The sequence below is a fragment of the Lethenteron reissneri genome, chromosome 68 (genome assembly GCF_015708825.2).
Source record: "Lethenteron reissneri isolate LAM-NWPU_2019-01 chromosome 68, ASM1570882v1, whole genome shotgun sequence".
NCBI classification, from domain to species: Eukaryota; Metazoa; Chordata; class Hyperoartia; order Petromyzontiformes; family Petromyzontidae; genus Lethenteron; species Lethenteron reissneri.
The window spans coordinates 4,176,941-4,204,449 of record NC_083846.1 but is presented as its reverse complement, the minus strand read 5'-3'; the positions used below and the strand labels follow the sequence as shown (position 1 = coordinate 4,204,449).

The 27,509-nt window shown below is 51.8% G+C and overlaps 1 protein-coding gene across 12 annotated transcripts in view; it reads left to right on the top strand.

The window, feature by feature from the left end:
- Positions 1 to 27,265, top strand: part of LOC133360372 (cold shock domain-containing protein E1-like) — a 48,055-nt gene extending 20,790 nt beyond the window's left edge. For 2 of the 12 annotated variants that reach the window (XM_061579061.1, XM_061579058.1), the window contains exons 7-23: positions 3,962 to 4,051; positions 4,794 to 4,925; positions 6,233 to 6,330; positions 7,229 to 7,322; positions 8,076 to 8,204; positions 9,016 to 9,141; positions 9,963 to 10,175; positions 11,420 to 11,593; positions 13,738 to 13,893; positions 16,985 to 17,098; positions 18,433 to 18,680; positions 19,694 to 19,806; positions 21,436 to 21,555; positions 23,110 to 23,300; positions 24,386 to 24,549; positions 25,193 to 25,325; positions 26,146 to 27,264. In XM_061579061.1, coding sequence (XP_061435045.1) covers positions 3,962 to 4,051; positions 4,794 to 4,925; positions 6,233 to 6,330; positions 7,229 to 7,322; positions 8,076 to 8,204; positions 9,016 to 9,141; positions 9,963 to 10,175; positions 11,420 to 11,593; positions 13,738 to 13,893; positions 16,985 to 17,098; positions 18,433 to 18,680; positions 19,694 to 19,806; positions 21,436 to 21,555; positions 23,110 to 23,300; positions 24,386 to 24,549; positions 25,193 to 25,325; positions 26,146 to 26,193 — 2,343 coding nt within the window. In that variant the 3' untranslated portion in view covers positions 26,194 to 27,264. Of the gene's footprint in view, positions 1 to 3,961; positions 4,052 to 4,793; positions 4,926 to 6,232; positions 6,331 to 7,228; positions 7,323 to 8,075; positions 8,205 to 9,015; positions 9,142 to 9,962; positions 10,176 to 11,419; positions 11,594 to 13,737; positions 13,894 to 16,984; positions 17,099 to 18,432; positions 18,681 to 19,693; positions 19,807 to 21,435; positions 21,556 to 23,109; positions 23,301 to 24,385; positions 24,550 to 25,192; positions 25,326 to 26,145 lie in introns of all 12 variants that reach the window. The other 10 variants (XM_061579065.1, XM_061579062.1, XM_061579059.1 and 7 more) reach the window with 9 other exon arrangements.
- Positions 27,266 to 27,509: the final 244 nt, after the last annotated feature.

The following is a 27,509-nucleotide window of genomic DNA, read 5'->3' as shown; positions in this document are numbered from 1 at the left end:
TGTTGGTGCTACGTACGGTCCGAAAGAAGTTCAACATACAGTTGAACGTCAATTATCGATTATCCGGCTGCTTCCAACATTACCGTGTGGTCCTGGGCCGATCCGGCGAAACCGAAGGCTGTAACCAAGCCTGGCAATCGGCACTTTGCGTGTCAAAAAAAGTAGCTATGCTTGATTATCAGTGTTAAATATCATATACACTACATTATACACTACATACAACAACTTAATGAAATACTGCACGTATATACATCACCCCATGCAGAGTCTTCGAGATTAGAGCGGTAAGTACGGTACAGTAAAACACGGTAACTTTTAAAAGTAGTATATATTTATTTTTGTCTTTGTATGTTCATGCCAACTTCACGTGGTAAGCAAATTTAAAACCTTCTTGGTTCTTTCGGTAAAGTCACGTAGAAGGGAAATAATAAAATAAGAAAAATAAAACGTAATAAAATAGGGATTCATCTTCTTGGTTCTTTCGGTAAAGTCACATAATAAAATAATAAAAATTAAACATAATAAAATTAAATAATGAAACTAAAACATAATAAAATTAATTTATTTTATTATGCTTTATTTTCATTATTTTATTATTTCCCTTCTAATAAAATAATACAAATAAAGCATAAAATTATTTTATTTTATTATGTTTTATTTTAAAATAGGCGATATTTTTTTTTTACATCGATGATGTGATTTTCCGGTGTTTTAGCACACGGTGCTATTTCTGTAGAATCAGTGGTTCTTGTAAGCCGGTATCGAGGCTGTGGGTCACTGCCGACGTTGGCTGGAGGGTCGCGCCAACTTGACACGATCCACCGGCCGTTCGATGTTTAGAGCGGCGACGATCGTGGCGTCGCTGTTTTATTTTTTTCCCCGCCGTGCCGTGATTGTCCCGATGCTCGTTTTTGTCTTCCCGCAATGTTTTATTTATTTATTCCGCAGGTAATACATTTGTGAAATGATGAACATGCTCATGAAATGTGTTCATAAATGCCCCCCACACACCCCTCCACCCCACACACATTGTTGGTTCGTTTTTCGTTTTACTTTTTGTCTTTGCCAATTTCATAACCTCATCCCCCCCCCCCCCCCCCCCACCTTCTGTTTTCCTTCCTTTGTCTTTCTATCTCTCACTGCCGTTATTATTTGTACGACTTGTTATCTATAATGCTTGTTCACCTGGGAAAGCCTCACATGTTCCCCAAGCTCCCCGTTATTAAGATGCATTCATACAATTGATGAGGCCTTTTATGCACGCGGGAGGAAACCGAAATGCCTCCCCCCAGAGAAAACCTACGCTCGTGCGATGGTGCAATGCTCTCCCGTGCAGACGGGAGAGATGATTTGCTACTCCATAACTTCGCTTGTACGAATTCTAGATTAGAAGTTTTCGTGACTGCAAGGATTCATCCTCTTTGGTTTTTTCGGTAAAGTCACGTCGGTAAAAAATGTAAATAAATTAACTCGTTACGTTTTCGGAAGCAACACAAGCCTCCGTCATCAGGTGTAACTGCAAATTTTACTGGAGCAGTTACACCTAATGACGGAGGCTTGTGTTGCTTTCAAAACGTCGTGAGTTAATTTGTTAAAATTTTTTACCTACGTGACTTTACCGAAAAAACCAAAGAGTATGATTCGCTTGTACCACTTTCTCCTGGCCGCCATCCACCGCCGTTTGGCTGTCGCCGCTCTGGCTGTTGTCATGCGATCATGCGGAGCATTGGCGCCAATGGTTGGTGGATCGCGTAGAGATTTGCGAACCCGTCCGTGCGGAGGCTTTTTTCGGCGTATGGCAGCCGGGGTTTTCCTGTCGGATTACTCGGATTTCCTCCCACGCAAGCACGCAACGTAAAATAATTTTTGGTGTAGGCCAAACAATTCCAAAGACATTGCACGTATTATCGCATCATGTTTTGCTTGCACGTTCACCAACAGGAAGTATGTGTGTGGTTAATGCAGTACTTGATTCCTTGCAAAAAGATCTAATCAATTTGGTGTTTGAACATCTTAACACCGCCTTTTTTTATTGCCAGAAATGGGTAAAAACCTCGATTTAAAGCTTTCGTGACTGCAGGGATTCATCTTCTTGGTTCTTTCGATAAAGTCACGTAGAATGGAAATAATAAAATAATAAAAATAAAACATTATAAAATTATTCTCACAACGTTTCGGCCACAACGCAAGCATTCGTCCTCAGGTGGAGAACAGGTCTGTCGAGGTCTGTCGAGAAGACAGAGTCTGAATGGTATTCAGACTCTGTCTTCTCAACAGACCTGTTCTCCACCTGAGGACGGCTGCTTGCGTTGTGGCCGAAACGTGAGAATTAATTCATTATGTTTTAATTTTATTATTTCTATTCTACGTGACTTTACCGAAAGAACCAAGAAGGGGTTAAAACCTGTTCTTATAGTTCATACTTAGATACTGGCAAAAAGGTCCAATTCTCTCTCTGCTCACCCTGAGCTCTCAATGCTCTGATACGTGCATCGTCTTCGTGCCGTTCGCCCTTTTGCCGATGAGACGAGGCCCTAAAGAAGGCTGCCTCTGGTGTGGGCCAATCATCAGTGGGTGTACGAGTAACAGACTTTGATTCCTTGGCGTTTGGACATTTTAACACCTCCTGTTTTATTGCCAGAAAAATGGTAAAAAAAAACTATTATTGTTTTTCATTCTACGACACTTTCGGTACGAGAAGACGCAACCTAAGAAGCGGGACCGCTCTCGTGTGATAGATGCACGCCCGGGGCTGTTTGTGTGTCTCTCCGACCGGCACGCGCGTGATTTTTTTGTTGTGCTGGAACCGCGTTAGAAACGAGTAAGAGAAACAATGCACGCGTGTGGATTTACGTAGCCCCTTTCCAACGCGCGTTTGGTCTTCGTATTTGTAGGCGGTCCGAAAAAGCCGACGGACGGGGGTTAGCTTCGAGTTCCGGGACACCCTTTGCACGCTTGCAAACGTGCCCGCTGCTCGTTCAACTGGTTTGTGTATTTGCGTTTTTTTTTGTGGGTGGGGGTGGGGGGGCGACCATTTGACGTGATGAATTTGGCCGTTTTTTCCTACATTCGTAAAATAACGGCAACGCAACTTTGGCGGCAAAGTTTGGTTCCGTTATTGGTATCGCTTCTACGAGATTTATCGTGACCTCTTCCCCATCCCCCCCACCCACCCACCCCATCGTGTGACGGACAGACAGAGGTAAACGCATAAATGCTTGGTCAACTGCGGGTTTGGAGAGCGCTGAATAAACTCTCATCGACATCGCGGTCAGATGCGCCGCCGCCGTTGACATCGCCGTCGCGGCGCTGCGTTCGTAAGCGTAGGGTTGCTCCCCGACCCGAGTTTGGTTTCCTTCAAAATCTTGACTGACTCTTGGACAAATTTGGGACACACACAGCCCTGGGTGCGTATCTACAGCAGGGTCATAAATAACGAAACGTACGGATCGTTTGTTACCGCTGTGAAATGGAAAAGTGTTATTGTTTCGTCCCATCGCCCCTTGCTTTAATGAGACTTGGGGAATCGAAAGTGGGGGGCTGGGTTTTCCCCCCACGATTGTTTCCAACGGAATCCCGAATACCCAGGGGGCCTTTCCGTGTAGGATGGGGGGGGGGGGGGTGGCGGCGCTTTGATTTCGTGACGCCCGTCAACTTTCGCCGATCGAGAGCCTAATTTTACCTTTTTGGGTTGCGTCTTGCCTCCGTGTTTTTTTTTTTGCGCTTCTCGACTCCAATCGCAGAAGCGTTGGTCGAAACGCAATTGCGAGCTCGATCAGTCCCCCCCGCCCGTCGGTCGGCCGGCCGGCCGGCAGCGACGCCAACCTGCGTGTGCGCGTGCGCGGCGGTGGGTTGGCTAGCTTACCGGCTGGGTGTACCGCCTGTGTGACTCTGGTGTTTTGTGTTGTTTGTGGCCGTGTGGCGGTGGTTGCGGTGGCGACGACGGCGGTGGCGGCATTAGGTGGTGGCAGCCATCCCGTCCGTCGGGGGCAAGGAAGGGTGCGGTGTCGGCGCGCTGCACAAGGGCAGCGTTTGCTATGAGCGCAACGGGGTGAGGATACCGGCGCGATGATTTCGATGGTAACCATGACGACGGTAACCGTGACGACGACTATTACGATGACGACGGTGATGAGTATAGCGACGACGGAACATCGCGCGGTCGACGGAGAGGAAAACCAAAACGCGAGCGCTCGGTCGACGTTAAAAGTTTCGCCCGTAGAGGAACGCTTTCGTGAACGTACGCCTCTACCGTATTGTCCCCGTATTGAGCGCGCGCTTGCGAGGTATAATAATAGTTGCACGCTCGCCGGTTCGGTTGCAGTGTTCTCACGATTGTAAGGCTCAAACCCTCCCCCCCCAGACGTATTCCCGGCGTCATTAACATTGGACAAGTCGCACACCAACCACCTAGCGCGGTTGACAGCGTGCGGTGCGAAACCCAAGTTCTACGTACATGACATGTGCACCTACCCACTCGTAAGGCGCTCAGCCAAGTGAATTGCCCGCATCTTATAATATGGAAAATAGAGTTAACATTGAGCATGGAATTGGGTATTCCGTTTTTGTCATCTCGCTGAACATCCTGAAGGTGCTGCAGGAAGGAGTGCTGCTAGCACTCGCGTTCATCGCTCGCCCACCTCAAACTAAAACTTTAAACTATTTTTATTTTTCTAGGTAAGGCCCACTGGAGCTCTAGCTCTATAGCAAATGTTAGCTCAACAAAGTGGCTTATCATGTGGAAATGTATATCAGCCAAATACTCTAAATGCACGTTGTTTCTAAATGTGGAGGGAAAAACCGGAGGACCCGGAGAAAAGTCTACGCGACCACTGGGAGAGAGAGAGAGACACGCAAACTCCAGATATACAGCAGCAGGCGTCAGGGTCGGGAGCGAACCCACGCCCTCCTGCATACCCGGCGAGGTAGTTAACATCTCGGCACCGCGACGCCTCGCCGAATTGTGATTGTGCCGAGGAGAGACGCGGGGCGGCGTTGTTGTTGCCGCCACTCGTCGTTGCTGCGATGTCACGAAAAGCGCCGGCGTTGATGTCATCGGCGCACGAGCAAAGCGTGAGCGTCGTCGACGATGAGGGCCGCCGCGTCTTGTTTGGTCGCACGGCATCGGCTAAAACGTCACGAACCAAGCCCAGCTGCCCTTTTTACCACCCTCGGATAATTTAACGGCCTTTTAAGTTCACCGCGCGTCCACCTGAACGGCTTCTTCAATGTGCCGCCGCTCAAATTCGCAACAACGTTGGCACCTCGCCGGCCGCTCCTGGGTTCGCGCTCTACCGTTCGCTCATCCCCCGCCCGCGAGCCAGTTACCGGCAATTCCACGTTCGCTTTGAAAGGGGGGGATTGGCGCATTTATTTCCCCGCAGGGAGTGGGTAGTCGTTTTATCGAACCCAAACAATGGCGGGGGTGGAATCGAGGAGTCCTGTGGACGCCCAACCGGCAATTGAACTCGCGACCTCGCGGCGAGTCGAGCGTTGTAACCACAGGTCCACCGTGCGGCCTTAGTTACTGTTGGTGGACAAGGCACGTTCCAACCCCCCCCCCCCCCCCCCAGCCAATCCGTGGGCATTTTATCCCCCGACAAATAATCGTTCTTCAAGGCGAAGAAGCTAACGGTTGAAAGCTGTTCAACGCGTTAGCCGTGTCCCGTCTTGTCGATTTGTAAGCAGAGAGGAGGGGTTGGTGGTGGTCACGATAACTCTTGTAAAGTCGATCCAACGTCGGCAGAATTTGAATGTCAATTTGTGTCGCTTGCCGAGAGACCCGGAAAGGAAATAATCGCAGGGTTACTTGCCCCAAAACTTTGCCAATTACGACGACAACGACAGAGAAAAGCGGCGCTAAAAGTTCTCGTCTTGCTCGGCCAAGGCGACAATTTCCCGTGCGACGTCGCCCAGTCCGCGCGCCTCGAAGCGTAACGTTACGACCGCCAATTAAATACTTTGCGCGGACAAACGCCTGTTGGAAAGAGTTGCGAAATCCACGATTTTTCTTACTTTGTTTACATACACGTAATATACATTTGATAAAAGTATCGCGTGAACTTGTGCGGGCTGGAGGGGGATGTGTTGGGCGGTGGCGGTGGGAAGTGTTTGCCGAGGCTGCCGGCTGCGTGGAAACTCGCTCGTCGCTTCAAAACGTCGCGGTTCCCCCCCCCTCCCATTCCGCCCCTCCCCCCTCCCCTCCCGCCCTGCCACCTCGTCGCGAGGGCAGGAGGTGTTCTACCTGAACTTCTCGTGCGACGACGTGGAGGACGCCATCGATATGGAAGTGGGAGATAAGGTCTCCTTCACCGTGGCCACGAACAAGCCGTAAGCACCGGGCACCCGACACGCACACACACACATATCGACAAACACTGACACACACACACCGACAAACACTGACACGCGCACACACACCGATAAACACCTGCACACACACACACCGACACGCACACACACACACCGACACACACCTGCGCACACACACACACACACACAACGACACGCACCGACACGCGCACACACACACACACACACCGACACACACACACACATCGACAAACACCGACACGCACACACACACAGACACGGATAAACACCGACACGCACACACACACCGACACACACACATCGACAAACACCGACATGCACACACACCGACACACACCTGCGCACACACACACAACGACACGCACCGACACGCACACACACCGACACGCACACACACCGACGCGCACACACGCACACCGACAAACACACAGGCAATGACAAAACCGACATACGCACACCGGCACGCACACAGTAAGCAATGGGCACCCAACATAGACACAAAGACAAAGGGGCAAGTGCTGTTCGTGAACACCTATGAAGGCCGGCACGGCGCACGAGGGGGTGGGTGGCCAGCACCACACCCGGCCGCCTTTGTCTCCCCAGTGGCGATGTTTACACACCCCACACAGGTACTCATTCGAGGCCGAGTCGACCTAGGGGAGATGTTAACCAGCCGTCGATTCCATTAACAAAGCAATCACCGTCGCTTGCGAACTTGGGTGACCGTAACCAGGCAACTAATCTGAGCTCCGTGCGTTCTTCCCCGTTTGCTACCCACGTTTTCCCCCACCACCCCCCCCCGGTCTCTTCCCCACCCACACCTCGTCGTCACCACCACCACCACCTCGAACCACAATGGCGTGCGCCTTCCTAACGGTCGCGTTCATCCCTGGAGCGTGGGGAGCAGCGGGTTCATGAGCGCCAGCGGCGTGAAGCTCATGGAGCGCAAGCGCCCCGACCGCTTCCAGGGCGTCGTGTGCGCCATGAAGGTACGTCTTGCCGCGGCAACGCTGGCGACACCCGCACGGCGCCGCCGCCACTGCCGCCGTTTCCGTCTCGCGGGGGCGGCAGTGGCTGAGCGACATCCACCACGGTGGTGTGGGGAGAGGGGGGGTGCGTGAAGGGGGCAAGACCAGCAGGTGGTGCTGATTTGTTCTTGCGCGTGATGATGGCAGCAAGCAGCAGCGCTGTCTTGTGGTTCAGGAGGTCAATGCCAGTGCTGGTCCTGCTGCTGCTGCTGCTGCCGCCACGACGAGAGGGATCTGTGTCGCTGGGTGAAAGTGCAGCTCCTTTTATTTTTTTTACGAACACAATGATTGCATTTTTGGGGGTTTGGCCACTTGGTAATTTTATGCCAAAGTTAATACTTTTTGCAATTTTACGCAATGAAATAACAGATGCGGCCCTCCGGAGCGTGCTACTGACTGACGTCACTTCTCGTTAGCCCCGCCCCCTGGCCCTGCTTGGCCCTGAGCCAGATTTAGACGTTTGGATGACAGCAGCAGCTTGTCACGGTTTGGTTCTGGCTCGACTCCGCATAGAACCAGTGGAAAAAGCCGCCGCGCTGGCTTGGCTCGCATGTGCCGGTGGAAATTGGTGGGGGTTGGGGCGGCGGTTTGGGGGGCGGGGGTTAGGGGGGGGCGGGGGTTGGGCGGGGGGTCGTGGGGTCGTCAGTGCGCGCGAGATGCTCGTCGCTGGACCTCTCACGCACGGGCCCTTGCCGGCTTCTCCGCGTCGCTCAGGAGACGTTTGGATTCATCGAGCGCGGGGACCAGGTGAAGGAGATCTTCTTCCACTACAGCGAGTACAAGGGCAACCTGGAGACCCTGCAGCCTGGGGACGACGTGGAGTTCAGCATCCAGGATCGCAACGTGAGTGGCTCGTGGGGCGGGTGTGGCGGGCGGTTGGGCGGGAGAGTCACGATGAGTGAGTGTGGGTAGGAGACGGTAGATGAATGAGTGAGCGATTCAGAGGGTGCGTGGTTGAGTGGGTGGGTGTGAAAGCGAATGTTTGAGAGATAGGAGGAGGGGGGGTGGGTGAGTGAGTGGGGGAAGAGGGGGTGGGTGATTTTGTTGTCCTTCCCCCCGCACCTCCGATTAGCACAATTGGCTATGTACGGTGTGAAAGAAGTTCTACATACATTGAGTGGAAGAGTGGGTGAGTGGGAGAAAGGGTGGGAGAGACAGGGTGGATGAGTGGCTGAGTGGGTGAATCGGAGGGGGAGAGGTGGGTTAAGTGGTTTGGAGACTGAGTGAGTAGGTGAATAAGTGGGTTCTTTAGCTTGAGTAGTTGTTGGAGAGTGGTTGAGTGAGTGAGTGGGTGAGTGTGAATGTGAGTGAGCGTGTGGATGATTGAAAGAGTGAGTGGCAAGGTGAGCACGATAGTTCAGCCGTGTAAACCGTAATGCCCATCACAACCGTTTTCAATCAACTACCGGACGGAAGCTGCCTTCCCCTTCCAGCAACTTGGAATGTCTCGTGGCAATGTCCCACTTCATCACCCTCCCCCACGGCCCCTTCATCCAAACCAACCACTGCGACAGGCAGCCCCCTGTGGCCACAGCCGGGACGATACCGAACCCCCGGCGCTCGCAAAAACCGGGCCGGCACCACCGTCGAGGTGGTCACACGTGTACCGCTTGAAACGGCGCGGAGTCACCGCCTTTGTCTTTTATCCCGGCAGAACAAGGAGGTGGCGACGGACATCCGACTGCTGCCGGAGGGCACGGTGATCTTCGAGGACATCAGCATCGAGCGCTTCAAGGGCGAGGTGCTGTGCGTGCTGCCCAAGGCGCCCAGCAAGAACCTGGTGCGTTCTCCCGCAAGGGATCGTGCTGCTGTTGGCTCGCTTGTTTGCCTTTGTGTGTTGCGTGCGTGTGAACTTATTTCGCACCGTACGTAGCCAACCGCACTAAGCGGAGGTTGTGGGGGAATGGCAACAAACTATGGGTCTGTGTGTGAGTCTTTGGGTCTCTGTGTGAGTCTGTGGGTCTCTGTGCGAGTCTATGGGTCTCTGTGCGAGTCTGTGGGTCTGCGTGTGAGTCTGTGGGTCTGCTTGTGAGTCTATGGGTCTCTGTGTGAGTCTATGGGTCTCTGTGTGAGTGTTTCTGTGAGTCTATGGGTTTCTGTGTGAGTCTGTGGATATGCGTGTGAGTCTGTGGGTCTGCTTGTGAGTCTATGGGTCTCTGTGTGAGTCTATGGGTCTCTGTGCGAGTATGTGGGTCTCTGTGTGAATCTATTGGTCTCTGTGTGAGTTTGTGGGTCTTTGTGTGAGTCTATGGGTCTCTCTGAGTCTATGTATGCGTGTATGTTGAACTTCTTTCGCACCGGACGTAGGCAACCATGCTAATAAGATGTTGCGTGTGAAGGACAATAAACTCTTAACTAGACCACCCCTTTTAATAACTACCCCACTCTTTATCTCAACCATTATCATCTTATGTACAAATTTATAATTGTTGTAAACTCCTTGGATTAAAGCGCTGCTATATAAATCTACAGAGCAAGGGAGACGCACGCAAACTCCCAAATATACAACAGGCGTCAGGGTCGCGATCGAAACCCACGGACCTCCTGCGCGCCAGGCGAGGTAGTCAACATCTCGCCCCCACCACGATGTGCCGCACGCAGTCTGACCCGCTGCCGGGCCGGATCCACATGGAGTTCCCGACGGCGCGGGACCTCCCGTACGGCGAGAAGGACACGCGCACCAAGGTGACGCTGCTGCCGGGGGACCAGGTGGAGTTCAGCATCTCGACGGACCGGCGCGACGGGCTGGAGCGTGCCACCACCATCACCTTGATGTCAGAGACCTTCACCGCCTCCGACGAAAAGAGAGAAGTGGTGAGCGTTTTTTTTGCGTGCGGCGAATCCACCCGTCCCCCCCCCCCCCCGTCCCCCACGGAGGTTTGATTTTGCCGCTCAAGACCGAAGAGTGGGGAGGGTTTGAACCGGTCCGAGGCCTTTCCCTTTGGTCGACTTGGCCTTTGAAAAAAAAAAGTACGGGAACTCCTAAACTTACGAACGAGTTAGGTTACAGAGGTCTGTTTGTGAGTCGATTTGATCGTAAGTCCAAACTTTACTCATGTTGATTCCAAAGGTGTTGTACAGCGTGTACACTCAACACGCGGGAAGACTTTAAAGGCGTTATAATCTTCTGTAGATGTAGATGCCACTGGTTCTTCACGTTCTGCAGATGTAGATGCCGCTGGTTCTTCACGTTCTGCAGATGTAGATGCCACTGGTTCTTCACGTTCTGCAGATGTAGATGCCACTGGTTCTTCACGTTCTGCAGTTGTAGATGCCACTGGTTCTTCACGTTCTGCAGTTGTAGATGCCACTGGTTCTTCACGTTCTGCAGATGTAGATGCCACTGGTTCTTCACGTTCTGCAGATGTAGATGCCACTGGTTCTTCACGTTCTGCAGTTGTAGATGCCACTGGTTTTTCACGTTCTGCAGATGTAGATGCCACTGGTTCTTCACGTTCTGCAGATGTAGATGCCGCTGGTTCTTCACGTTCTGCAGATGTAGATGCCACTGGTTCTTCACGTTCTGCAGATGTAGATGCCATCGACATCTGCAGAACATGAAGAACCAGTGGCATCTACATCTGGTTCTTCACATGAAGAGCCAGTGGCATCTACCGCCATCTCTATTGCACGGTGGTCGAATTTACGACTCTCGGTCCGAACGGGCGACGGACATACAGGACAGGCTTGTTCGTATCTCTGGAAGTTCGTAAGTCGATGAGTCCCTGTGCTTGGTGCGGTGTACGCAAATAATCGGCACTGGGGGAGACGGAGGGCGTTGTGTTGGTGGCCACCCGCCACCCCACTTCCTGTGTATCCGTTGCAGCCTTCGTAGGTGCTCGCTGCCGGCACTTGGCCCAACGGTTTGGTAAAGGCTATACGGGGGATCTTTTTCTTTGTGCGCGCGTGGTGTTGGCTGCACGACCGCAAAATCTGCGCGCACGGTGGCCTTGCTCGACGCTCGCTCGCTCACGGCGCGGGGACGGTAAGACCGAACGTCGTTTTCTCGTTGTCGGTGTCGTCGTCGGTGTCGTCGTCCTCGGTGGATCGCGCCGCAGGGCGTGGTGGCGGCCCTCCGCGACGGCTTTGGCTTCATCAAGTGCGTGGAGCGGGAGCAGCGCATGTTCTTCCACTACAGCGAGGTGATGGACGACCCGCAAGCCCTGCGCATCTCCGACGAAGTCGAGTTCACCGTCATCCCGGTACGCACGGGCGAGCGGGCGGGCGGGCAGGTGAGTGGGCTGACAAGTGTGTGCGGAGCGAGCGGGCGGGCGGGCGGGTGAGCGGGCGGGCGGGCGGATGAGCAAAGTCGGTAAGTAGGCAGGCAGGCAGGAAGGAAGGCGATTGTGTGAGTGTGTGTGTGTTGGTAAGTGAGCTGGCTGGCTGGCAAACGAGCGAGTGGGTGAGTGAGCGGGGAGTTGAGTGAGTTGGTTAAAGAGCGAGCGGATGGATGAGCTGGTTGGCGGGTGAGCTAGCGGACTGAGGAGTGAGTTGGTGAGCGAGAAGGGGCGGGGGGGGGGCAGCGTTTGCTTGGATTTGCTCTCGAATACCGGACTTGTTCAGATTCGTAAACGCGTGGAATCGTTTGAGTTAAAAATCAACGATTCGCTCCCTTGCAGTTGGTCGAATTGTCCGATGGAAACATCAAATTCTTAGATTGGTCAGTGGAGTAAGAATCTTTATCCGAATCAGAATATTTACTTCTGGAGGAGGAACCCGATGAGCCGTAACAAAGCTCTCTTTCACAATTCTAGATTTGAAGCTTTCGTGACTGCAAGGATTCATAGTTTTTTCGGTAAAAAATGAAATTTAAATTAATAAAAATAATACAAAATCGCGACGTCTCGGAGGCAACACAAGTCTCCGTCATCAGGTGGGACCGTCACAGCCAGATTTTCTGCATCAAGTGAGGCAGGGATTCAAGATGCAAGTTCTTAAATACAAGTTAAGGGGGAGGAGAGGGGGGGGGAGCTTATCAGAATGTGGTAGCCAATGAATGGAACGTATCGGGAGGGGGGGGGGGCGGGGCTTATAGAGAGCACGATGTCCAGCCGGTGGGGGGGGCACAGGGTCAGAAAGTTGCAGCAACAAACAGTCCAACAAACGCTTCGGAGGAGGCTCTCACAACCAATATTATCCAATATAGAAGTTTTCTTTTGGGTTGGGTGGCGGAAATGTGTCGTTAGACCGACTTAGTAATCTGGCACGATGATGCTGGTTGCAGTTACTGGCGAAACGTCGTACTCGAATTGTACATTTTGTGTGGGCTTACTCTCCCAACACACAAGCGGTGTGCTGAACCTGTAACGAATTGTCACGTTCTGTTTACGTGGCAAACCTGACTAATTGGCCGTGACGTCGTGTGGAGGTGGCCGGTTGAACGACACGTTTGTATTTACACCACCTAATCCAACGTGCCTCTTGTGAATACTAAAATAAAACACGACAAGAATAGGAAGATAATTGGTTTTTTACCCTTCTATCTGGCAACAAAACTGACACCTTTTTTACAAGGAGTCATGTTTACATAGACCACAATACCTGCAGTCATAATGCAAAAAAAAACATAACTCTGATAATGTATGCACTGTCCTTGAAGTTGATTGGTCCACACCCGAGACAGCTTTCCTTAGAGCCTAGTCTCACATGGTGTTGGACCAGATGACGCCAAAAGGCGCACAACTCAATGGTGTAAATGCTTACCCCGAGCTCTCATACTCTGATGGTGCATTGTCTTTGAGTTGTGCGCCTTTTGGCGTCATCTGGTCCAACACCATGTGAGACTAGGCTCTAAGGAAAGCTGTCTCGGGTGTGGACCAATCAACTTCAAGGACAGTGCATACATTATCAGAGTTATGTTTTTTGTTTGCATTATGACTGCAGGTATTGTGGTCTATGTAAACATGACTCCTTGTAAAAAAAGATGTCAGTTTTGTTGCCAGATAGAAGGGTAAAAAACCAATTATCATATTTTTTACTGGCAAATGAGAGGTTCCAATGGTGTAAAAGAATAGGAAGCCAAAGTAGAGGGAAGGTAAATGAGGTGAGGGGGCGGGGAGGGCGAGCTTGTGATGTCCAGTAAGTGGGCGGGGGGGGGGGGGGGGGCGGTCAGCAATGAGCAGCGCTTCTCATGGCTGCGGTGACACATATACGACGTTGCCGAACTGAACAAAACCCTGCCCTTGGAATTGCCACGCGTTGAGCGGTCGATCGTTCCTTGGCCCCTGTGAGCGTGTGGCGCAATTGTCGGGACCGCGCGTTTAACTCCCCCCGCGTTTGACTCCCCTCCCCTCCCCAGCACGTTTGACCTCCCTCCGTGCGTTTCAACCCCCGCTATATTGACCCCTTCGCCCCCTTTGTCCCCGCCGCCGCTCAGGACGCGATGCTGCCGCAACGGAACCACGCGGTGCGGATCCGGCGCCTGCCCAAGGGCTCGGTGTCGTTCAGCACCCGCCTGGACGAGCGCTACGTGGGGGTCGTGGAGCGCGAGGCCATCGGAGCCGCCCCCAGCCCCTCCAAGGCCAAGGAGAAGGTGAGATACCCCCCCACCACCATCCAACTTCGTAGTCTTTATTGCTCATCACGACCGGTACCACCGACAGCCACTGTTGTTCGTTGCCACCGCTGCCACTGCTTTCACCATGACGGTAGTTCACCGTGGCGGTAGTTCACCGTGGCGGTAGTTCACCGTGGCGGTAGTTCACCGTGGCGGTAGTTAACCGTGGCGGTAGTTCACCGTGGCGGTAGTTCACCGTGGCGGTAGTTAACCGTGGCGGTAGTTAACCGTGGCGGTAGTTCATCGTGGTGGTAGTTAACCGTGGCGGTAGTTCACCGTGGCGGTAGTTCACCGTGGCGGTAGTTCATCGTGGCGGTAGTTCACCGCCGCCGCCACCGCAGGTGCTGTCAACCGCTACCATCGTCACCGTCCGTGCTGTCGTCGCAAACCGTCGCCAGCGCCATCAAAACCACGACCCCAAACCCTTCCAATCACCGGCAGTTCTGCATCATCGCAACCGCTTGGGTCGTTCCTTTCCGCGCGCGTTCGTTCACCGCGGTTTCGCTCGTTGTCCTTCCACTTGTCCCCACTTGTTATCGTCGGTTACTATCATCCTCCTCTTCCTCTGTGTTTTCATCTACCACCGCTGCCTGCGTCAGTGCAGTGACTTTTTATTTTTCTTCTTCTCCCCTCCCACGCCGCGCACGCATGCGCACTCGCGCGCTTGTTTCGCCGCAGAAGAGGGAGCGGGTACGTCCGTGTTGGGCTGCACTTGCATGGTCCCCACCCACCCCCCCACCGCCCCCCGCTAACCCCATCCCCACTGCGGTGTTCCATCCTTGACTTGCGTTTCACTCTGAACGCCGCGCCACGCACGCAGAGCTCGCCTAAGCACGCTAACGATGATTACACTGGTCAACACACTTTTTCTGGCATAAGGTATTCCAACGGTTTTAAGGTAATTTTGGGGTGCTGATTCCAAATCTGGCATAAGTTTTTGTCTATCACATCAGGTTTTTGAGATATCAAATATTGCATTTTCAATAAAAACTGCAGAAGAAAAATATTAAATGAATGTGGATATCTACATACAATGATATTATAAACACACTATCCTAAAAATACAGCACGATATTTTAACACTAAAGCAAGTCACTGACTCGCAATAACTTGCAATCATAAGTGACAGAGTTAATTTCGGGTAAAATCAATGAAATTGGGGTATGCCGATAGCATAAAAATTATGTGATGGAGCAAATCTGAGATCAGATTTGGAATCAGCACCCTGAAATTAGTCTAAAACAGCTGCAAAAGTCCAGGCCAGAAAAAAAAATTTTTGTTGACCAGTGTAATTTTTCGGTTATGCATCAGACCCATGTGTTAAAAGCGAGCGGGCCCTTGCCAAGGATAGCATCTGGCAGCTCGCTAGCGCTGGTTCCTGACACTACTGACGAGATGACGGATGTCGAACACGGGACCCCCGCGGGGGCGGAGAGAGAGGGAGGGGTTAGAGAAATTAGCATGTCAATGAGTGGCACGTGCAAAAGCTTGAAAAAAGAGGAGACGGGGAGAGAGAGGCACTGAATTAAATAACCTAGCAAAATTTCGAAATGTCACGAAAGCTCCAAATTAAGTTTTCTTTCGGTAAAGTCACGTAGAAGGGAAATAATAAAATGATAAAAATATAAAACATCATGTGGGAAATCCACGGCAAGAAAATGTTCTTGCCGTGGATTTCACACCCGATGATGATTGCTTGTGTTGCGGTCGAAACGTCGTGAGAATTTTTATAGTTTTATATTTTTATTATTTTATTATTTCCCTTCTACGTGACTTTACCGAAAGAACCAAGAATATGAATCCATGCAGTCTCCTGACCATTTTTTCAGGATGGGACCATGCTCCATTGACCCACCTCTATACCCGTTGGAGAGAGAGAGGTGGGGGGGGGGGCGATGCTTTGACAAAATGAATGCCCTGTAACAAGACATTTTGACTGCTTGGAATTGACCAGTGCTTTGCCCCAATTAGCGACTGCCTTCCCTGCGCTTGTGTTTATGCTGGTGCGCTGTGTTAAGCGTGCTCGCATGAAATAACACACGCGCGCGTGTGTGTGTGTGCACGCTTATGTGTGTGTGTGTTTATCCACCGCACCTTCTCATAACTTCACTGTGTTATTATTATTTACGTTTTAATTGTTAAAAATCCTGTTTCACGGTCTTTTCTTGCTGAACAGCCAAACTTTCCAAAGTCCATCTTGTATATATTTTTATTTTTTTTAAACATGGTCAATAATTCCACGCGGTGACCAATCGGCCGTGCTGGAACTGCGGTGGCCTGTGGTCTCCATGAGTTGTCACTCCGCAGGCAATTGCCAGCCACACCGAACCGAATCTCTTCGGAAAACCCCCCCCCCCCCCCCCCCCCCCTTCACTGGGTAGTGTTAGCAGAACAACGGCTGTGAACCGCCGGGCTAAACGACATGAAGCTGGGAACATTTTCAAGTAGAGGTAAATCGATAGAGGGTATGGGCCCGGCGGTTTGTTTATTCTCGTCGCCCCCGATTGGAAAGGTCTCCCCGCCGGGGCGGTGTTTGTCCAAACTCTTTTTTGGCCTGCCGCCCGGCACCTCTCGACCGATGCAAATATTCCCACGGACCCCCCAAACGGACCCCAACCCACCCCGCGTGACAAAACGCATTAGCTCCTCTCTCTAAATACCAGAAATACAAAGTTATTCATATTACCGAAACAGAAACACTTTTGTTTTTTAATGCAGCTACGTGGTTTTTGTTGAGAAGGGGGGGCCCAGTTTGTGAAATTGCACGAGGTAGAATTCGGGATTTGGGTTTCCCAAAGAAGGTTCCGGCACATGGAGACCAGAACTTGGGAGGACATCGCGCCTGACAGCGCCGCGGTTACGACCCGAACTCGCATCGGAGCAGACAGAAAGAGAGAGCGAGAGAAAGGGAGAGTGACAGGAAGGGAGAGAGCGAGAGAGAGAGAGCGAGAGAGCAAGCCGCACGGCAGAACGGCCGTGACGTCGTCCGTCGTAACAGCAGTGGCGAGGAGGAGGGGTGGGCCTAGATTTGACCTGACTCTTGCGAGGCCTCTTCCCAACTGCGCAGGACCAGGAGCCGGGGATCATCGCTTACGAGGAGGAGGAGGAGGGTGAGAAGATGACCATCTCGTACCTGTGCAAGGACGTGGAGGGACGCGGAGCGCCCAAAGTCGGCGACAAGGTACGGCCTCATCTTCTTGATTCTTTCGGTAAAGTCACGTAGAAGGGAGGTAATAAAATAATAAAAATAAAACATAATAAAATAATTCTCAACGCAAGCAGCCGTCCTCAGGTGAAGAAAATGTCTTCACCTGAGGACGGCTGCTTGCGTTGTGGCCGAAACGTCGTGAGAATTATTTTATTATGTTTTATTTTTATTATTTTATTACTTCCCTTCTACGTGACTTTATCTTATGAGGTGAGGCCCACTGAGCTATATAGTTCTTCAGAAGCGACCTGGCCACAAATGATAGCTCAACGAAGTGGGTTATCACGACGTCGAAATTTATAACGGCCAAATAATCTAAAGGCACGTTGATTCTAAACGTGGGGGGAAAAACCGCAGGACCCGGAGACAAATCCACGCGACCCACGGGGAGAATATACAAACTCAAAAAAATTAACCCGTAAAAACAAAGTTTTTCACTAGAAATCCTTTATATGCGTGGCGGCTAGAGTCCTCTCGTCCTCTGGCTTGAGATGGCTGCCACCTATGGGTCAGATGATTGCCTGCCACCATTAAGCAATTGGTAATTAAATATAATTTATTTTTTCCTAAAAAGTGTAAAATTTTGGAAAAAAATTTCACGAAAATAAATTGTCACGCACAACGAGTCTATGTGCAAAATGTCAGCTCGATTGGATCACGGGAAGTGGGTTAAAAAACGACCGAAAGATTTGCACGGTCGTAAGCGCGCAAGCAAGTGAACTTAATATAAAGGATTTAAAAATACAGCAGCAGCAGGCGTCAGGGTCGGGAACCCACGACCTCCTGTGTACCAGGCGTGGTAGTTAACATCTCCGAGCCACCGTGGGCTCCTACGGTGGCATCGCTTCACCTGGCAGGAAATCGACTGATGCTCCTGCTGTTGTGGAGTGACTCATGCAGCCAGCTATGGCTGGTTTGCCCATGTTTGTTGTAGTACATAGTTAGGCTGATGGCCTTAATCTAAGTTGCCTTGTGGTTGTTGTTGTTGCTTGACTTGCATCCCACTGGGATTTTTGCACATTTTTGTGTACGGTGCTTTTTCTGCAATATTTTACTGTCTTTTCTTGGATTTTCTGTTTGCACTCGGTCACATATTCACTTTATAATGTTTCTTGTTCATGTTTTTGTTTGTTGCGGTTGCACCCGATTCAAGAGCCGAATGGCTCACAGGGGCTATACCTAATAAATGAACTTGAACTTGACTTTGACCGATCATGACGACGATGACTACGACGACGATGTAATGATACGAAAGCTTTGCGCGTCCCTTGCCTGCCCCCCCCTCCCGCCTCTCTCGCTTCCACCAGGTGGAGTTCAGCATCGCGGAGGTGAAGAGGAGCGGGCAACGCAGCGCCGCCTGTGTCCGGGTGCTGAGCCGCCTCACCAGTGGCGGCTTGGGCAACAGCAGCAGCGGCGGCGCAGGTGTCACCATCTCCGGTGGCGGCGGCGGCGGTGGCGGTGGCAAGCGGCAGGTGGGCTTCATCGCCACGCTCAAGGACAACTTCGGCTTCATCGAGAACATCCAGCACAACGCCGAGATCTTCTTCCACTACAGGTGACGGGGGCCACGGGGCCGGGGGGGGGTTGGTCGCGGGGTCGCGGGGTCACGGGGGCACGGCCCACGGGAGGGACGGGTTCAAGTTCATGTATTAGGTATAGCCCTGTGAGCCATTCGGCTCTTGAATCGGGTGCAACCGCAACAAACAAAAAACAAAAACATGAACAAAAAAACTGCTTCAAGTGAATATGTGACTGAGTGCAAACAGAAAATACAAGAAAAGACGGCAAAATATTGCAGAAAAAAACACCGTACACCAACGCTGTGTGCAAAAATCCCAGTGGGATGCAAGTCAAACAACCAACAACAACCACAAGACAACTTCGATTAAGGCCATCAGTCTAACTATGTACTACAACAAACAAACATGACCAAACCAACACACTTTTTGAAATCTTACCCGTGGGCCACGGAGGGCACGGGGGGACACAGGGTGGGTGCCCAAGTGGGCAAGTGAGACATGAGTGGCGGTGTAACACCGGTGGGGTGGGGTTCTTTGTGCGGCGATTGGTGGCTGGGCAGAGACCATCGAACTCTCGCTGCACTTGAGAGCCCGCTTTAATCACAACTCGGTCTAAAATGAGTCTACGGAGCGAATTACGACAACGCGGTTTCCAGAGACGCATTGTAACGTAAGAGTGGGGGGGCGGGGGGACCGCCTGCATATGTGTGCGCGTGTGTGTGCACGCGTGGGGAGAGCGGTAGTGCAATCGTTAGCCCTGCACGACGAACCCGGAGACCCGAGTTTGAATCCTGCTCAAAAGCCAACATCGGTGAAGATTATCTGAACCTACGTCGGCTCGGCCTTTTAAACGAGTGCCTGGTGCGGTGTGTATCAAACATCATCACCGGGGAGACAAAGGTGGCCGGGCGTGTTGCTGACCACCCCCATCCCCTGTTGTGTACCGTATTGGCCTTCGTAGCTGCTGCTCGGTCTGCTAACAGCACTCTGGCCCCAACGTTCCGTTGAGCCTATACGGGGGGGAATCTGTGTGCGTGTGCGTACACAGCGAGTACAACGGCGACGTGGACTTGCTGGAGGTGGGCGACGCCGTGGAGTACTCGCTGTCCAAGACCAAGGCGAACAAGACGAGCGCTGACAAGGTGTCCAAGATCACCAGCGGTGAGTCGCTCCGACCGGGGCGGCACGGGGTGGCTTGGCCTGGTTGGACGTGGCCTAGCACAGCGTGGCGTCACGCAGCCCGGCGTAGCGTTGCTCAGCATGGCTTGGCCTGGTTGGACGTGGCCTAGCACAGCGTAGCGTCACGCAGCCCGGCGTAGCGTTGCTCAGCATCGCTCGGCGAGACACGGCGTGGCCTGGCGCAGAATGGCATCGTGTGACACACTATCTTAGGATTTTTGGGTAAAGTCACGTAGGTAAAAAACCAAAAAACTGAAATTATAAAAGTAATAATAGAAATAAAATATCGATTTAAGCTTTCGTGACTGCAGGGATTCATCTTCTTGGTTCTTTCGGTAAAGTCACGTAGAAGGGAAGTAATAAAATAATAAAAATAAAACATAATAAAATAATTCTCACGACGTTTCGGCCACAACGCAAGTAGCCATCCTCAGACCTGGTTTTCACCTGAGGACGGCTGCTTGCGTTGTGGCCGAAACGTCGTGAGAATAATTTTATTATGTTTTATTTTTATTATTTTATTACTTCCCTTCTACGTGACTTTACCGAAAGAACCAAGAAGAGAAATAAAATAATAAATCACAACGTTTCGGGGGAAACACAAGTCTCCGCCGTCAGGTGGGACTGTCACAGCTAGATTTACTGTATGAAGTGAGGCAAAACATTTCAAGATACAAGTTCTTAAATACAAGTTAAGGGGGGGGAGGAGGGGGGGAGGAGCTTATCTGAGTGTGGTAGCCAATGAATGGAACGTATTGGGGGGGAGGGGGGGCTATAAGAGAACAACAGGTCACATGCTCAAGGTGCACATGTTGTTTTAGCCAAAGTTGGTGGCCATCCAAATACAAAAAAGGAGAGTGTGTAACACACATTAAAACAATTCATAATCAACGTTTTTGGGTTAGATTGCGTTATTTATAAATGTGTCGTAACCCTCCACCACCCGACACGGCCAATCAGCAAAAAAGTGTCACGTTGACAAAAGACAAATAGTTCACTGCTTTAGCCCACCGGTGTGTTGAAGAGTAAAACCACAACATTTACAATTTTTGGCTCCGCGTGATGCGGTGTGGTCTGACATGGCCTGGAATGGCCTGGCACGGCATGAAAAAGTATGACTTGGCATGGCAGAGCGTGGCTCGGCATGACATGACCGTGGCCTGGCACGGCGTTAAACTGCATGGCCCGGCTGTAGTGGGACGTGCCTTTGTCCACTCGTGAAGGTGGGCGGTTGGGGCAGCGTTTTTTTTTACGATGGTTTATATGTATGTTGAACATCTTTCGCTCAACGTACGTAGCCAACCGTGCTAATCGGAGGTGCGGGGGGTGTGACAACAGTTCTAATGAAATGAGTTTATCAATCTAGATGATGATGGTGATGATGATTTAAAAGTGCATAGCTGCCCAGTGGCTTCCTAATATCGGAAGGCAAGAGCTTTCCAGAGGGCCGCGGAAGCGCACTTTGAAGCGCCGCGCGACGCGGCGAAGACCGACCCGTCCTTTGTTCGACGGCTTTACCGAAAGCTCGCCGTCTGAAAAGCACGCGGGTTCGTGAAAAAGACACGTGTCCGGGATGTCTGTGGGCCCCCATCTCCCTCCCTCCCCACGCAGGAAACGTACCCAAGGACGACGTGCAGCCGACGATTTACCTGGGCAAGGTGGCCCGGCCTCTCCGCAGCGTCGATCCCCAGCAGGCCGAATACCAGGGGCTGGTGGAGGTCACCGAGGACTGTGCGTACCTTTCACCCCCCCCCCCTCCCCCACCTAGCTGAACATGCCGACCTGCGATCGCACGGACCTTGACGGCCATCGCGATTTATTTTTTTGTAGAGTCTCCTTTTAAGCGAGCGATTCTGGGGAATCGCTTTTCACAAAGCTGGACTATTTTTTTTATTTCGCCCGGTGGTGTAAGGCCCTCCCACCGAAACTGCGTAGCTCTTTTTCAGAAGCGACCCGGCCACACATGATCACGTGGAAATGTGTAGCAGCCATATACTCCAAACGCGTGACATCGATTGCCAATGTTGGATGTAAAAACCGCAGGACCCGGGGAAAAATCCTCACGTTCCGCAGGGAAAACATGCAAACTTCAAATATACCGGGGGTCAGGGTTGTGATTGAACCCACGACCTCCTGTATACCAGGCGAGGTAGTTAACATCTCCTCGCCACTGTGGTACGCCACTTTTCACGTGATGCCAAGTCAACCTTGTGCCCCGCACAGGGAGAGCTGCCAATGGGGGTGTGTCCGAGGCTAGACCACGTAACGGCAATCATCGCCTCCTTACTGACAAACTCATGCCCGCTCGGGGGCCAGTTGCCCTGTCAACCTTTTGCCGCACAGGAAGGGCTGCCACTGTGGGGGTGTTCTTCTAGACCAGGGGTGGGGAACGTCCGGCCCAAATCATTTGGTGTGGCCCTGCCAAGGCAACCGCAGGCGGGACTCGAAATTCAACAAATCTAGGAGCAAACCTGGAAAAGCAGTTGCGAAGTAGCAACATCATCAATACCATACTCTTAGGTTTTTTCGGTAAAGTCATGTAGGAAAAAAAATTAAATTAAAATTAATAAAAGTAATAATAGAAATAAAATAAAATAATAAATTATTTTTATATTATTATTTTATTTTATTTCTATTACTTTTATTAATTTAATTTTTTACCTACGTGACTTTACCGAAAAAACCTAAGAGTATGAATCCTTGCAGTCACGAAAGCTTCAAATCTAGAATCATCAATACCAGCTAACATCACACGCCTCGCCAAAGAGAAGCAGTTCCAGCCGTCGTATTAGGGGCGAGTTAATTGAATGTTTGGCCAAATATAACAGTAAAGTCACGTAGGTAAAAAATGAAATAAAAATTTATAAAAATAAAACAATAAAATCACGACGTTTCGGAGGCAACACAAGTCTCCGTCATCAGGTGGGACCGTCACAGCCAGATTAGCTGCATTTTATTTTTATTAATTTTAATTTCATTTTTTACCTACATGGTGACTTTACCGAAAGAACTAAGAGTATGAATCCTTGCAGTCACGAAAGCTTAAAATCTAGAACAAATATAACAGGCTAATTTTTAAGTTGATGATTTTGTATGGCCCGCAAATGATGTTATAAATACACAAATGGTCCTTGGCAGAAAAAAGTTTCCCCGCCCCTGTTCTAGACAAATCAAATCGGGTGCGCTGGGCGGGAGGTGTGCGATGGAATAGCATACCCTGTTGGAAAGCAAGCTAGAATCTTGCCGCTCTTGCGAGCGATCGATCGACTCGCGTATTTGTTGCAGGTGCCCTGAAGGGCGACACTTTCCCGTACGGCGTGGTGGGGCTGGCAAGCCGCTGCGAGTACCTGCAGAAGGGCGAGAACGTCAAGTTCCAGCTGTGCACCGTCACGGCCACTGGGGGGGCGCTCATGGCCTGCAACATCACGCCCATGCGCAAGCTCGAGAGGGCCTACATCGACTCGGTCAAGAGTGAGGTAAGTGGGACTCCGCTATCCTTCGCGTTATTGCATGGAGTGTGGGGGTCCGTGGTTCCAGACCGGGTGTCCGCCCCAGTTAATACTGCGGGCGTGGCGTTAATTAACTACTGCTTCCAACTACTCTTTGGTTCTTTCGGTAAAATCATGTGTAAAGATAAAATAATAAATGAAATAATAGCATACGATGTTTCGATTGCAACACAAGCAATCATCAGGTATAAATGAAATGGCAACAAAAATCTAACCAGAAAACTATAGACAGACATATAAGCAGACAGATATCACCAAGATACATAGAGAGAGAGCAACACATAGGCACAGAGAGGGAGATCGTCTCTGTGGTGAGGCCTTCCAAACTATGTTTTTATTTAACAGGTAAGGCCCCCCTGCTGAGCTCTGTAGCTCGGTTTTTTTTGACAGACACTGACCCACCTGGGCCACGAATTATGGCTCAACGATGAAGCGGCATCATCCCGTGGACATTCACGGCGGCCAAATACGATTCGTAAATTCCTGCCGATTTGTCGACACCCAAAACACAAGCTTTGGGGGCAAGGCAGCATTCCCAGAACCACCCCACGTTTTAGCTGATGTACGCGTGCAAAGGCGGCACGCACCTTGGGGGTGGGGGGGTCAGACATTTGTGACGATGTGTGACGAGGTGGGGGGGGGGGGGGGGTTTGAGAAATGTGACGTCACTCAAAATACGCAACTTTATAAATAAATATAGACAACACGTTCTACTTAATCAAATAGACTTTTTAATAAATGTTTTCTCCTACAACATAGTTTAAAGCGATTTGAAGCATTTTTTTTTGGGGGGGGGGGGTGGGTAGAGCTTCGTGACATCATATTTCAGGGTCTGACTTTTTGTGACGCCGTGTAACCCTTACACTTGTCTCCTTTATATTTAGCGACTTTTGTTTGGTACGGTTTGTCGATGTCACCCGCCGACCCCGTACTCCGACCGAACGCACGGCACCCATCGACGACACTCCTCCGGGATAAATCGGAATCAGACTCCGATTCCGATTCTGATCGCTGTGCATTTTTTCTTTCCTCCGCGTCTGGCACGCGCTCAGTTTGGCTTCATCGCGTACGAGGTCGGCGACAGCAAGAAGCTCTTCTTCCACGTGAGCGAGGTGCTGGACGGCCTCGAGCTGATGCCCAACGACGAGGTGGAGTTCCACGTCGTCTTCAACCCGCGCACCAGCAAGAGCAGTGCCTGCAACGTGCGCCGCATCGGGTACGCCGACACGCTTGCGCGCGCCTCGGCCGCTAAGCTTTCGCGCACTCCCATTGACGTGACGAAATCGTCGCCGCGATGACGAGTCTGCTTCTCGTTCGTCCCTTTGGCACGTACGGTGCCAAAGAAGGTCAACATTTTATACATACATAGACTCGCACGGAGACCCATAGACTCGCACGGAGACACAGAGTTTGTTATCCTTCCTCCGCACCTCTCATTAGCACGGCTAGTTACGTACGGCTGATGTGGACTTAGAGCAACAGCTATGATTTTACTCGCTGTAGTGGTCGAGCCAGATGATTGCATCAGGAGTAGCAGAGTGTTGTGACGCCCCCGCCCCCCTCTCCGTGTTTGTGACTCGCTCACCGAGTCGACGTCATGACGTGTCCACGGTTCTATTCTGGCACTGCGCGGAGAGTTTGTCAATTTCCCGTTTGTGCATCTACATCATCATCATTGTCCAGTTTAATCGCATCTGAGAAGAGGGCGATCAAGTGAGAGACGCCAGACCCCAGGGGTTTGAAAGTACACCCTCTGATCGACTCGCCTACCCCTCTGCCACCTGCCCCCTCCCTGCCCCTCTGCCAACTTCCTGCCCGCCCCTGCCCCCCCCCCCCCTTGTCGGCCCCCCGACACGCAGCGAGGCGTCGAAGATGACTCCGTCCCCGCGGCCAGAGCGTCTGGTGAGCCGTCTCAAGAGCCTCACCCTGGACGACAACAGCGCCCCGCGCCTCACCGTCACGCGACAGCCTCGCGGCCCAGACAGCACCAAGGTGAGGAGGAGGAGGGGGGCCCAGGTGTTTGAATAACAAACACAACAACAACAATAAAACTCGTTTGTTCTTTCGGTAAAGTCACGTAGTTAGAAATAAAATGAAACAAATGACGACTTTCGATTTAAAGCTTTCGTGACTGCAGGGATTCATCTTCTTGGTTCTTTCGGTAAAGTCACGTAGAAGGGAAGTAATTAAATAATAAAAATTAAACATAATAAAATAATTCTCACGACGTTTCGGCCACAACGCAAGCAGCCGTCCGCAGGTGAAGAACAGGTCTGTCGGAAAGACAGCGTCTGAATGAACATTCGCCGATGATGACGAAAGACCTGTTCTTCACCTGAGGACGGCTGCTTGCGTTGTGGCCGAAACGTCGTGAGAATTATTTTATTATGTTTAATTTTTATTATTTAATTACTTCCCTTCTACGTGACTTTACCGAAAGAACCAAGAACACTTGATGAATGTTTTAAACGTGAGAGGAAACCGGTGCGTGCGAGTGGGGCAACGCTCTATCCCAAACAGACGTAACAGATGGTGATTAGTCCGCTTGTTTTTTTCCCCAACCTGCCTTTTAATTCTTAAACTCAGAATTTACAACCGTCCTCACGGCAATTGTGTCACACGCCTGCCGGCCGCCGTCGCAGATTGGCGCGCGATGCCAGCGGCGATCGTCGTCACGTTCCGTTCAGTTTCGTCCGGCCACATCTACCGGTCGCGCTCCTGGCCTCCGATTGCGTCCGACCGCCCGTGACCTCTCCCCCCGTGTGTGTGTGCGCGTGTGTGTGCGTGTGTGTGCGTGTGTGTGCGTGCGCAGGGCTTCACCGTGGAGCGAGTGCTGCGTCAGGTCGGGGTGGCCGAGTAAAGTGGTGCCGGGCGAGCGAGGAGCGGCGGCGGCGGCGTAGACTCGCGACGCGTCGGGGGGGGTGGGACAGCCGCCGCGTGTCTGACCCCCGTGTGTCCGACCCCCGTCGTCGGCGCCGGCGCATGCCGCCGCTAACCGCTCAACCGCACGCTCAGCCACGGCTCTGCCGGGCCCCTGCCGCCCCCCCGTGTTTATAACGCAGCCGGCCCCACGCGCCACGTGCTCATCAGCTCTCTCTCTCTCGTTGCCCCGTCAGCTGCAATAGGCCACCCGTGCCGCATCGCACCACTCCCGACCACCATCCTCCTCAACCCCCCCTCCCCTACGGCATTGTCACCCTGCCCAGCTCGCCCAGCTCCATCCGGTCACCTTTGCCTTGCCTGACCCCCCTCCCGCATGTCCCTGGGCCCTCAGTGGTCTGTCTGTCTCTCTGCCTGTGCGTGCGAGGATGTGTGTGTGTGTGTGCCTTCATGCGTCCGTGCGCGTGTGTGTCCATGTTTCTCTGTGTGGCTATCCACGTAGGTGGTATCTGTGTGCCGTTTTTCGGCTTGTGTGTCAGTGTGGTTTCAGATGTGTGACCTTGTGTGTGTGCGCGCGCGCGCATCTGCTTTTTTGTGTCGGGAGGTGTTTGCGTGCGTGTGTGTCAGTGGTGGGCAGCGGTTAGCGCAACGCTGCGCTACGAACCCGGCGACCCGCTCTCACGGCCACCAACATCGGTGACGATTATCTGAACCGATCCTGGTCCTCCCCTTGGTCGACTCGGCCTCAAATGAGTACCTGGGTGCGGTGTGTAGTAAACATCGCCACTGGGGAGACAAAGCGTGGCCTCAACATCGTACTGGCCACCCTGGACCCCCCCCCCCCCTCCTGTGCTGTGCCGGCCTTCAATAGGTGCTGCTGCTACTCCGCTAACAGCGCCTGCCCTGTAGAGTCTGTGTGTGGTGGGGGCGAGGATCTGTGTGGTGCGTGTGTGTGTGCACCTGCCTGAGTGTGTGTGTGGTATCCGGGTGCACGTGTGTGTCGCCATCATCAGCTCGGAGAAGATTTGCCGCTGCTTTGTTATTTTTGGTTTGCCGCCGAACGGCACTGGAGGAGGGAGGGGGGGGGGGGGTGGGATGCGGGGGAGAGGGGCGAGTTCAACGACGTCAACTTTGGGGTTTGTTTTTTTTTCTCCAATTTTTCAAAAAATCTTGCTCGTTTTATTTCAAGATGGGAAATTGCACACATCCTTACCCCGCCTCCCCCTACCACCCTCCCTCCCCACCTTTTTCATTTTCCATTCCTTCACCCCCCCCCTCCCCCCCCCCCCCAAACTG